The sequence below is a fragment of the Narcine bancroftii genome, chromosome 7 (assembly GCF_036971445.1).
Source record: "Narcine bancroftii isolate sNarBan1 chromosome 7, sNarBan1.hap1, whole genome shotgun sequence".
Lineage (NCBI taxonomy): Eukaryota > Metazoa > Chordata > Chondrichthyes > Torpediniformes > Narcinidae > Narcine > Narcine bancroftii.
Window position 1 is genome coordinate 148,162,626 of NC_091475.1, and position 12,735 is coordinate 148,175,360.

The following is a 12,735-nucleotide window of genomic DNA, read 5'->3' on the forward strand; positions in this document are numbered from 1 at the left end:
TAGTCATGGGTGAGGTGCCAGAGGATCATGTTGTCCCATTGCTTAAAAAAAAGCTCTAAAAATAAACAGGTAATTCAAGGCCAGAGAGCCTGATGTCAGTAGTAAGTAAAATATTGGAAGAGTTCTGAGAGACAGGAGATATAGCTATTTGGACAGTCATGGGCTGATTACGGATAGTCAGTATGGATTTGTGTTTAACAAACCTAGTGGAGTTTTTTGAGGAGGTGACCAGGAAGATGGATAAAGGAACGCTGTAGATGTAGACTTTAGTAAAGCCTTTGACAAGGGTCTCACATGGGAGGTTATGACACTAGGTATTCAAGGAGAGGTGGTAAACTGGATTTGAAATTGGCTGTGTGGGAGAAGGCAGAGGGTGGTAGTGAATGGTTGCTTCTCGGATTAGATGCCTGTGACCAGTGGTGTGCCTCAGGGATCTGTGTTGGAACCATTGTTGTTTGTTGTATACATCAATGATCTGGATGATAATGTTGTGAATTGGATCAGCCAGTTTGCTGATGATACAAAGATAGGAGGCGCTGTTGACAGCAAGGAAGGTTATCAAAGTTGTAGAGGGACCTGGACCAGCTAGGAGTTTAATGCAGACAAGTGTGAGGTGATGCATTTTGGAAGGGCAAACCAAGGTAGGAGATATACAATTAATGATAGGGCACTGAGAAGTGCAGAGAGATCTGGGAATACTAATACATTATTCCCTAAAGAAAGGTTTTTGGTATCTTAGACTTTATAAATCGAAGTATTGAGTACAGGAGTTGGGATGTCATGTTGAAGTTGTTTAAGACATTGGAGATGGCAAATTTGGAATATTGTGTGCAGTTCTGTGCACCTAATGACAGGAAGAATATCAATATGATTGAATTAGTGCTGGCAAGATTTACTAGAATGTGGCTGGGTCTTTAGGGGCTGAGTTACAGGGAAAGATTAAACAGATTAGGATTGTATTCCTTGGAGCCAAGAAGAATGAGGGGAGATTTGATTGAGGTTTACAAGATTATGTGAGGACTAGACAGAGTGGATACAAATAGCCTTTTTCCACAGACTGGGGGAGATAAATGTGAGAAGTCATGGTTTTAAGATGAAGGGGCAGAGGTTTAGGGGGAACATTAGGGGTAAAATTTTCATGGTGAGAGTGTGAAATGAGCTACTATCTGATATGGTGAATGCAGGCTCTATTGTGTGTTTTAAGAGTAAATTGGATAGGTACATGGATGCGAGAGAACAGGAGGGTTATGGTATGGGAGCAGGTCAGTGGGACTAGGGAGATGACGGTTGGCACAGACTAGAAGGGCCGTACGGCATGTTTTCTGTGCTGCAGTGTTCTATGTTTCTAGCAATTCTGCCGTGCCTGCAGGTGAAAGGAATCTCAGGGTTGTATGTGAAGTTATGCATGTGCCACAACAATAAATCGGAAATTTGAATCCTACAGTCTTTCAAGAGCAATTGAGCAAATTATCACATCATGTTTCAGGCATGTAAAGGTGGCATCCATTTGAAATCTTTTTTACTATTTTATAGAGCATGGAGAGCCGGGAAGTCAGGGGATAGAGAAATAGATGTTGTTGACTCAGAGGATGACTTTAGTCAATGGTGCAGGCTTGCAAGTCTATTGTTTGCCTTGTCTGCTGTCAATGAAGTAAACTGCAAGAAGGTAAGAGGTACACTACTGAATACTTTCTCAATTAAAAATTAAACTACAATCTGAACTGTGATTGGTTAGAATGCATTCAGAGATTCAAATCAGGTGTTCAAAATAATAAGTTTAGTAAAACAAACAGAAAAAAATTGCTTCGGGAAGAGACATAAAAGAAATGTAATTAGCCCACTAACTAGAAATTGGGCTGAGACATCTTATTTAAAATCTAAGCAACCTGCTAGATCTAAAGGAAATTATTTTTTCTATATTTTGCAGACATTACTCATTCTTTTTCTTGTGAAATTGAATGCAGGAATTAAACATTGCATCTCACTCTCCCAAATGTTGCCATGGGATTGGTGGGTTCACTCCAGAATGTTGCTAATGTTCAAATTGCATCTTTTAAATGGGCCAGGAATGTCCGTCACAAAATGTCTGTCATTTCACATACCCACCCACCCCCCCCCCCCCCCCCCGCCACCTCTTTCTGTGGCGTGACTGATCATTTGTAAACACACCAAGGAGGATTAGATCACCCAGTCAGATCTGAGATTCAAACTGGATGAGGAGAAAGAGGTACGATATTTATCCTGCACTATCTTTTCTCCAGACTTTCATCATGATCTTTAGCACCATGCTAATATTAGGAATCCACATGAAATATAACTACTAAAATCTTACTCAAGATTTTTTATTACATGACAATAAAACGAATCGTGAATCTTGGAAGACTAGAGCTATTCATTTGGTCATACTGAATTTTGGCAGTCAAGTTGCTCCAGACCCAACTTCAGTCTTCACTGTGCCAGTCATCTTGCACAATCCAGTGTTCCATGACTGACTTACACAGTAAAGGACCTGTGATGTGCAGTAAAATAGAGAGACTAAGTCCAGGTTCAGCTTCCTAATGGTAGCAACTCAGGTCGACAGGGTGGTGCAGAAGGTAGTTGGCACGCTTGCCTCCTTTGGTGCGGGCATTGAGTACAAGATTTGGAGTGTCACCTTACAGCTGCACGAGACATTTTGAACACTGTGTGCATTTCTGTTTGTCCAGTTATTGGAATGATTTTATTCAATGGTGAAGGTTCCAATTACAACATTTAAAAATACATTTGTACAGGTATATGGTTAGGAAAGGGTGAGTGGCACATGATCCAAGCATGGGGAAAAGGCAACTTGGTTAGCATGAATTGATTGGGCTAAAGGGCCTGTTTCCCTACTGTACAGCTCTATGACTAGGCCCTGTCCTTGGTCTGCCCTGATGACTTTTAACACTTTGTGCTTTCAAAGGCTTTTCCAACTGTTTGTAATGATCAAAATCATTATTAAACAGATAAAATAGATATGGATAAAATAATTCAAATTTATTTTTCAAATATTTAAAATACATTCACCCACAATCAATTAATTACAATTTAAATATAAAGTGAAATAAAGAAAAATGAACAAAAAAACTTGCCTTTCACTTACCTATTTAAGAGATTAGTTGCCCCATTTAAATAAATGTAGCCATGCGGTACGTGCCCACTAATGATAGAGGGACCATTTATGAAGTGACCACCAGTGGAGTTAAACAAAGGCTATGATGGTCATTTAATACAGAGAAGTGCTGGAGAAACTCAGGTCACGCAGAGCCCATAGGAAGCCAAGAAATATAACCCACGCTCATATTAAACATGAAGTGAAAGGTTAGATGTGCTGTGCCCTGACCTCCAGCATTGTCAGTGCTTTGTGCTACAATACATGAGAAGTTATGACTGTACTGACCAACTTGGACATGACTGCTGGTTCACTTTCAGCAACAAATATAACTTGGGCCAAATAATGAACGCTACTATAGGCTGGTTTGCTGAATTGATACTTTGTACTAAATAAATACCGGTTCCTTTCCATCCATTGCTTCCAGCCAAAGTTTTCTGTTTGCCTCTGACTGAGCCTGGAGAGTAACAATGCCATGTCTACAAAACAAAATATAAAAAAGAAAGGAAATTATATTGATTGAAAATACTCTGGAGGAGCCTCACAGGCAAAGTGCTGAAGTTGCAATCGTTATATCAAATATCAGTGGCTTTAGACATGAAATGACTAAAATTTAAACTTTATTTGCTGTACAGTAACTATACCCTATCCACCAATAAACAATTCTCCAAGTTGTACCAGGGTGAAGATTTTAATTTCTTAAGTGAAGGTATGAATATCTCCATTGACCAAAATAATTTTCTTGCTTTCTTTGAGGTCCTTATGTAAACAGACCCCAGTTAACTTACCACTTCCACTACTTCTCCTCAACAGCTCCATGGCTTCAAATCTGCTGACTAAAAGCTGGAGCATGCTAACTAAACAGAACAGAGTAATAGATAACAGAGCTAATCGCTTCAATCTAATTGCTTCTTGTCATTGTTAAATACATCCAGAATCAGAATTCATTGCCATAAACGTCATGAAATTTGTTGTTTTGCAGCAGCAATCATAGAGCAAACATTCATATAAACCACTTTACGTAATAAAAATAGTGCAAACGTTAAAGTAAGGCAGTGGTTCATTGATCATTCAAGAAACTGATGCCAGCGGGGAAGAAGCTGTCCTTGTGGTGCCGCAAAGTGCTCGTCTTTAGGCTCCTTTTCCCCCGATGGTACCAGCATGAAGAGGGCATGGCCTGGGTGGTGGGGGTGTTTGAGGATAGAGGCTGCTTTCTTAAGACATTGCCTCTTGTAGATGACCTCTACGCAGTGAAGTCTGGTGCCTATGATGTCGCAGGCTGAGTTTACAACCATCTGGAGTTTTTTCTTGTCCTGAGCATTAGCACCTCCGTACCAGATAGTGGGGCAACCAGCAAGCATGCTTTCCATGGTACCCCTGGAAAAGTTTTTGAGAGTCTTCAGTGACACCAAATCTCTTCAAACACCTCACAAAATATAGCTACTGGCGAGCCTTCTTCGAAATTGCATCAACATGGAGGCTCCAGGATAGATCCTTGGAGATGTTGACACCCATGGATTTGAAGTCCTTGACCTCTCTACTACTGAGCCCATTACCTGAGTTATTTTCTGGGTTATTTTCTCCTGACATCCTCCTGAAGTTCACAATCATCTCCTTGGTTTTACTAATACTGAGCACAAGGTTGTTGGCGTGACACCACTCAATCTGCTGATCTACCTCCCTCATGTACGCTTCCTCATTGTCACTTGTAATTCTATTGACAACTTTGTGTCATTGGCAAATTTATAGATAGCATTGGAATTGTGCGTATGCAGTGAACTGGGATTCACTGGTAGTGTGTTGTGCTGATGGCTGGCTCTGCTTCGCAGCTCTGCCCCCATCTGCTCATATATAACCCTCGTTTCCCTCCTAAACCCAGAACCATTCTGAAAACTAATGTGAGACCCTACCCTTAGTTATAAGCTAATAAAAGCATTTGTTCTCCCTCCTGTCATGAGAGCTTTTATTCACGCTACAGCATAGCCACATAGTAATGGGTGTATAGTGAGTAGAACAGTAGGCTAAAGATGCATCCTTGAGGTGTGCCTGTGTTGACAGTCAATAAGTACTGACTGTGGTCTTCCGCTGAGGAAGTCAAGGACCTAGTTGCAGAGTGGGGTGCAGAGGCACAGGGTTTGGAGCTTCTTGACCAGCATTGAAGGAATAATCATGCTGAAGGCTGAGCCCTAGTCTATGAAGAGCAGCCATAAGTATGAGTTGCTGTTTTCAAGGTGATCCAGAGCTGAGTGGAAAGCCAGTGATACTGCATCAGCTGTGGAGCGATTGTGATGATAGGTAAAATGGAGTGGGTCTAGACCTTTGCTTAGTTATGTGTTAATTCTGGCCATGGTCAATCTCTCATCATCTTCATTGAACTTGGAGAGAAATAACTCCTAACGCTTCATCCAAACAATCTCCTCTAAGAAATTTCTGCTGCATTCTCCACTTGAAAATCGGAAACCAAACACAAGGAGTTTGCAAGCTTTTTCACCTCCCACTATCAGATACACCATTCTATTTCCTCTACATGCTCCCATTTTTTGATTAGCCTCAACTCCAACCTTCTGTATTATCCATTTTTCATGATTCCAATATCCCTCTTCACTCCTTCCACCTACAAGTAAATGTCCCTTTCCCAGTGCCAAGCAGATGAAGTAAGATTTGCAGTTGCGATGTCTCTCTGTTTCAGATAATTAAATCAGGATTAATACATAATATCTGGAGGTGGCACAGTGCTGGAGAAGATGAAGATATTTTGAATTTACCGCAGGCATTTTTAAATCACTATTCCTAGTAACTGATATGTATACTGTCCTGTTTGCTGTATAAATAAATATTTTGGTATAGTTATATCATACTGTACACCAAAGGTTGGTGGAAGGAAAATAAATAAATCAGAAAAGAAAATGAAAGGCAAGAATTGGAATCAGGTTTACAACATCAAAAGGAGTACCAAAACTGGGAAGATCTTTAAAAAAAGGCAAAAGGAATATTGGGTAGCATAGAAAAAGAAACCGAGTGCAAAATATTCCTTCTAACAATCAATCAATGTACTATTATCACAAGATCATTGTTGGAATACACTGAGATCACTTGGAGGCATCAAACAACAGGAATTAAAAGGGAGGAGAATACTCTCCTTGTCAGGGGTGTCTCCAACAAGAAGGCATGAGTATAAGGTGAGAGGGAGGAGGTTCAGAGCGGATCCTGTGTGGAGAATGGTCAGAATGTGGAATGCACTACCTGAAGAAGTGGTGGAGTTGGGTACTCTCACAACATTTAAGGGGCACAAAGACAAGCCTTTAAAGCACCAAGGTGTAAAAAGCCACATACCAAATGAGACAAATACGATAAGTGCAATGCTCTGCATGTGCATGGTGGGCCAAAGGGCCTGCTTGAAAGCATCTGCATGACTCCTTAATTCTAGGATGAATGTTGAAAGAAAAAATGTACATTCACAGTATGCTGCCTGCCCATGTGAGAAATAATACTCAAAAATATTTGACAACTTTGAGTTCTTTATTTACAAAAAATTGGAAAGAGATTTGAGAGGACTATTTAGAATTATGAGAGGGCATAACAAAGAAAATAAGTTACAAGAGATTTAGCCAAGAAGTTTTGTTACAAAGAGGGAGTACATTAATGGAATTGGCAGAGACTATAGCCACTTTCAGGTGGCCACAGTACCTGATTGTAAAGCCGCACATTGTACTCCTGTGAAGCTGTCAGATGGCCACCTGAAACTGCAGTACCTGGCCAGGAGGTCTATTTACCTAACCCTTCTCCAGTAGGTGTAATGTCCTGCCCGGAGTATCCCCCATGGCAGCTGAAAGCTGCCAGGCTGCCAGGGGGCGGGCTGATGATGTCGCGTTGACATCGTCAGCCATCGATTCTGGGTTTCCGAGGTTTTTTTTGGTATCCACCGTCCGAACCTATTGCAGCAGCGATGCCGTAATGTACATCTCATGCAATAGGATAAGTGTGCAACATACTTTAGGAAATGTTTGTTTTACTGTCAGGGTTGGTTTTTTTTTATTGTGCCGTCAACGGTACAATCAACAGTCCAATTATTCAAATGAGAACTGATCGGAAACCTGAGGGATGCAGGGTGAAATTTATTTATACAGCTGCAAATAAAAAATGCACTGGATGCAAACTCAAAATATACCATTAATTTGTTTTTTTTTGGCTGAGCTCTGAGACTTTTTTGTTTCTTGATATTGTTTGTCAGTCATGCCTTGATGCGCTGCAAATGACGTCAAGGCAGCGTGGGCAGGACTAGGCCACAGTCCAGAGGAGCCGGCGTTCGCTGGTAGACAGCTATCCATCAGCTGGCATGTTCAAGTGACAGAAAGGCATCCTCTCCACGGCCACCTGAACGTGCCAGCTGCACTCCCCCAGCCGCGACTGCTAGCGCACGATCTTCCGTGGAACACCTGAAAGTGCTTTTTTTTTAGAGTTACGAAAGTTTAGCTGGATAAAGGCAAAGAGATAAAACCATATCAGAACAGGATAGTCTCACAGGGTTGGAATTTCTGCTTTCATACAAGATAAACACCAACAATGACTGGTTTCCAGATAGTGATTTATATTCAATTACAATTTATATCCATTGATTTCAAGAATGCAGTTTAACAGTAAATATTCAACTCACCTTTCTACAACTTCAATATCAAAACAGAAGCGCTTGTCAATTGAATCAGTCTTCCGTCGAATGCAAAACTTCAGTTTGAAAATTTCTGAAGCTGTGACAAGACCATTCTATTGAATGAAAGATAATAAGTCAGATCTTTGCATGATAATGCAATACAATTTCATACAAGATTGGATTAAGGTCAATCAATAATTCATATCCTAATGATCTTATCTTTTTTTACAAGTTTCCAAATCCTTTAATCTGACTTCAATTGAAAATGCTTAATGTAAATACTTGTTACATCAAAAATAAAACAGAACAGGACAAATTAAGGAAATTCAAATGACAAACACAATCTTCTGGAGGAACTCATCAGGTCAAGCAGAACCAGTGGAAGAAAATGAATGGTTGACATTTTGACTCAAACTCTTCATTAGGACTGAGGAAAGTTGGTACAGAAGCAGTATAAAGAGGATAGGGTGGGAGGAGTGAGGCTGGGCCCCACACTAATCTAATATAGAGATGATGAGATTGGTATCATAGAGTCCAGTTGGAAATTAAGGGCGAGGGGGAAGAGAGCAGAAGAATTAAATAGGGAAATGGAGATTGGGGAAAGAACCAAACCGGAGAGGGAATTGAAACGAGGTATGAGGCTGGGTAGGGGGTGGATGCTGAGTAGACCAAAGAGAAAGATGGGTCAGTTCCTGAAATTAGCAAATTCTACGCTCATGTCATGGGGTTATAGACTGCTCAGACAAAATATGACGTTTTGTTCCTCTAATTTGCATTGGCCCTCATTCTGGTAGTGGAGAAGGCCCAGGACAGACAGATTGGTGTGAGAATGGGAAGGGGAATTGAAGTGACCTGCAACTAAAAGCTCATGATGGCCATTGCGGACAGAGCATTGATGTTCTCCAAAACAATCCCCAACTTTGCATTTAGTCTCACTGACATAGAGAAGACGACATAGGAAGCACAGAATGCAGCAGATGAGGTTCAAGGAGGTGCCCACATGGCAAAGCTGTTTGGGACTCTGGATGGTGATGAGGAGGTGTAAGGGCAAATGGTACACTTCCTGCGTTTGCAGGGGAAAGTACCGGAGGTAACAGAGAGATGGGTGGGGAGTGAGCAAGGGAATCATGGAGAGAATGATCCCTGTGGGTCAGGAGTGCTAGAGGTGGGGTCGAATCCTCTTTTACTTGTAAATGCATTTATATGATCTTGTTAGCTTACCAATGATAACATGGTCTTGTTAACATATTAGAAGAAGTCAATGAATTTTATTGGACCACCATCAAAGAAATGACATCACAGCATAAACGAGATATGATATGTGATCAAAAGGTTGTCAAAGTATTTTGTACAAGGAGAAGCTTGAAGAAGAGACACAGAGAAGTGTAAAGGTTTAGGAAGGTAATTCCAGGGTAATTCTGGTCTTGGAGAAACTGTGAGATTAGAAGATCATATCATGATTTATGCAATTTGGTTCATAAGTAGCCACAGAGATGCAATGAGTCATTAACTGAAAAATGAGCTTCTGTTGGGGAGACAAAGACAATGGCTGCCACCATCCCCCACCCATCTGTAATCTTCAACATTTCTAAGATAAACAGCATGCCCAAACAAAGAGAAGTGAAAGCAAGATGAATTTTGGGATGGCAGCTGAGGGAGAATATGTACCTAGGTGAAACAATAGGGGACCCTTGACCCAGTTGATCCTTGAGATTGGATAGATTTGAATTGAACCAGGTGAATGCAGATTTCAGATTTAATGTCAGAGTACATACACATCACATACAACCCTAACATTCTTTTTTTCCTGTGAGCAGAGCAGAATTACCACTGTTTGGTAGTGCAAAAAAATAAACTGCATGCAGTGTGAACATGTAAGCAATCAAAGAATGATAAACAGATGACGAATGTAAATAAACTGACTGTGCAATACAGGGAGAGCAAAGAAAATCAATTAAGTGCACAAGGAAGAATCCTTAAATAGGTCCCTAAATGAGTTTGTTGTTGAAGAGTCTGATGGTAGAGAGGTAGCAGTATTTCCTGAACCTCATGGTGTGAGTCTTGTGGCACCGATTCATCTTCTCTAATGGCAGCATCAAGAACAGAGCATGTGCTAGGTGGTGTGGGTCTTTGATGATTGTTGTTGCCTCCAACAGCAACGTTCTCTGTAGATGTACTCAATAGTGGGGAGGGTTTTGCCTGTAATGTCCTGGGCAATCCTATCCATCCTGAAGAATAGAAAATACTTTGGTCATGAGTTTATACAGTTGAAGGAGGATGACATGGAATGATTTATTTTGACCAAGGAAAGGGCTTATTGAGCTTTTGAATTATTTTGTAGGGGCAGAGAAATTCTTTGTTCAAGATTCCAGCATCTACAGCTTTTGCATTTCTCGATTAGAACAATTGAAGCATGGTGTTGTATACATATTAGTTATGCAATACAGAAAAGAAAATCATCTTTTGCTTGCATACGTCAAATAAAGTGAACCTACCAATTTTCCCCCTGACTTTGGTTCACATAAGGTCATTGAGAATGCTTTTGTTGCTTTGTCATATGTACAGTAGTGTTTTATCCAGGCAAACCCAAGGGGGCCTAAAAAAGAAAGACCTGCTGTCAATTGAGTAACAGTGCACTTGTCAGTATAATCTCATCAAGTCAACTTTATAATGTAATGACTAATGAATGAGGAAAGTACTTAAAGTATTTTCAATGAAATTGAATCAATTATCACAATATCAGATGGTTTTCAAAGTACAGGTACACAATCCTTTATCCGGACACCTAAAATCTGGAAAGCTCCAAAATCTGGCAAGTGGGGACCAGCGGCCGGGGGACCAGCGGCTGGGGGAGACGGCCGAGGGACCAGTGGTCAGGGGAGATAGTCATTGGGGGAGACTGCCGGGCGACTGAAAGGGCGTGGGGATGGATAGGCAGCACAATTCAGATGGGCTTTCCAAAATCCAGAAAAATCCAAAATTCAGAACACACTGTACCCCAAGGGTTCCAGATAAAGGATCATGTACCTGTAGAAATAATGAATCACAAAATTAATTTATAAAATGTCTCTTCTCTGCCACAATTCAAGTCAAAAATCTGTAAAGTGATAGAGTGGTGAACAGAATTTTATTCCATTTTAATGGTAAAACTAAGACAGAGACTTTGACACTACCACTCATTGCTCTTCCAAGTTGATTATATATTTATACTATACAACAATAAATAATTTCACTCCCAGTTGCTTCTTCTCATACATGTGGCATTCAAAAAAACAACCTTTCTCCAGCCGAATTCTGAACATCTCTACTGCAAAAAAAGTTCAAGGACATGTCAAAGAAATTCCTGCTAAATAGACCAATAACTCTCAATACTATTGAGTCACCTGGTCTCAATGTGATGTGCTGTAGATGATACTGATACTTCACCTCTCAAATGCATTTATAATGTTCAATAGTTCCCATGGTAATGAGTTTCACATTCTCATTATTTTTTTTGGTCAATGATGACCCTTCATCATAAGTAGATTTCTTTGTGATTAAGATGTTCTGCTTTTCCCCACAAGATTAACCGTTCTCTGGGTATACACTATGCCTAGTTTCATCTGGGTGCTGAGGGGGCGGGGGGGTGAATGCAGGTAGGTGGAGGGAAGAGTGTGTGTGAGGGCAGGGAGAACCAGTAGCCATTTAGGTTTGGGGATTGGTAGAAAGTGATTGATGTGACTGGGAATGTTTTGATGGAGATGAGGATTGGTCCTCTGGAAGGATTAGGGTGGGATATATTGTGCCCTGAAAGGTCAAAGAATTAAAAGTTAATGCAATATTCAGAATTCCAATCCAGCAGTGCATTGTTAAACATAGTTGTGCCAGGAGGGTCCTCTGATGTCTGTTCCTGGGATAACTTGCTTTTATTTCTCCCATATAATGATTGAAAAGAGTGGCAGGTTGAATGAAATCAGGCTATGATGCTGAAACCATGTCAGGTACACAAGAGCAAACCATGATATGAAATGAGAGCAAATCACGCTATCAGATTTATGGAAGGGAATGGGCAGGAAATTACTGGCAGTTTGAATGTTTCTCTCTAAATTAACATAGATTTCACCTGAATTACTGTTCAAAACATTGTTATGCAATTGAATTACTAGATAAGAAAAAGACAATTGAAAGGACTTTGAAAGGCGCATGATATATTAAAAATGAAATTGGATATAAATGAAAAGGCAGCAAGTTGACAACTGACTTATGATTCATCAAACATATTGATTATATTTTGTACACTTACGCTTCTCCTGCACATAAAGATATCCCTCCATTGTCCACTGTCCAGGTGGCTTGTAATCCTGGGGGGCTGCCTTCATCCTCTGCATCAGTTTTTCCACTTCCTGTCTGGTACTTTCAAAATTATTTCTAGTCTTGAGTTCGAAATAAATAATAAATTTAATTTTTTTCAACGCTTAAATCAGAATCCAAAGCCCAACAGAGCTCAATGTTATTAATGCACAAATGGAATCCTAAAGAGCATGATTAAATGGAAACATACAAACGTTCTATCCTTAACGAGCTGCTAATAAGAGTGGGAAAAATATCTCGGTCATTTGCCTCCTTCCTCAAATGTGATGAAACTCTCAAAGATTCAGTAATCTCATCAGAGGGACAGTATTGATGAAACCAACCAAAAGGGAGTTTTCACTTTACCCCTGAAGCTTAGTCTAAGTTTCAAAGACACTCACACAGCTTTCTCATTCTTCATACCCTTGTTCTATTGGAGCTGAGCCAATAGCTGTGCCCTAAACCTCTTCATTCTCTCAGAAACACAAAAATTAAAATTGGTGTTAAAAATTCTGTCGGCGCAATACCATGAATTAAGGCCTAACACAGCACAAGTGTTAAACCATTTTGGTGCATGGCCAAGGGCTCAGGTTATTTCACTATATATATGGTAGAATTGCTCTGTTGA

At 40.3% G+C, this 12,735-nt stretch overlaps 1 protein-coding gene and 1 long non-coding RNA gene across 4 annotated transcripts in view; one reads left to right on the top strand and one right to left on the bottom strand.

The window, feature by feature from the left end:
* arhgap42a (Rho GTPase activating protein 42a) overlaps positions 1 to 12,735 on the bottom strand; it is a 274,248-nt gene that overhangs the window by 56,504 nt on the left and 205,009 nt on the right. For both annotated transcript variants that reach the window (XM_069890754.1, XM_069890753.1), the window contains exons 8-11: positions 12,061 to 12,190; positions 10,274 to 10,374; positions 7,785 to 7,891; positions 3,531 to 3,609 (exon numbers count right to left, since the gene is read on the bottom strand). In XM_069890754.1, the coding sequence (XP_069746855.1) occupies positions 3,531 to 3,609; positions 7,785 to 7,891; positions 10,274 to 10,374; positions 12,061 to 12,190 (417 nt within the window). The remainder of the gene's footprint in view (positions 1 to 3,530; positions 3,610 to 7,784; positions 7,892 to 10,273; positions 10,375 to 12,060; positions 12,191 to 12,735) is intronic.
* Positions 1 to 12,735, top strand: part of LOC138739193 (uncharacterized) — a 52,886-nt gene that overhangs the window by 5,794 nt on the left and 34,357 nt on the right. For both annotated transcript variants that reach the window (XR_011342079.1, XR_011342078.1), the window contains exon 2: positions 1,534 to 1,666. This is a non-coding gene — a long non-coding RNA (uncharacterized lncRNA). The remainder of the gene's footprint in view (positions 1 to 1,533; positions 1,667 to 12,735) is intronic.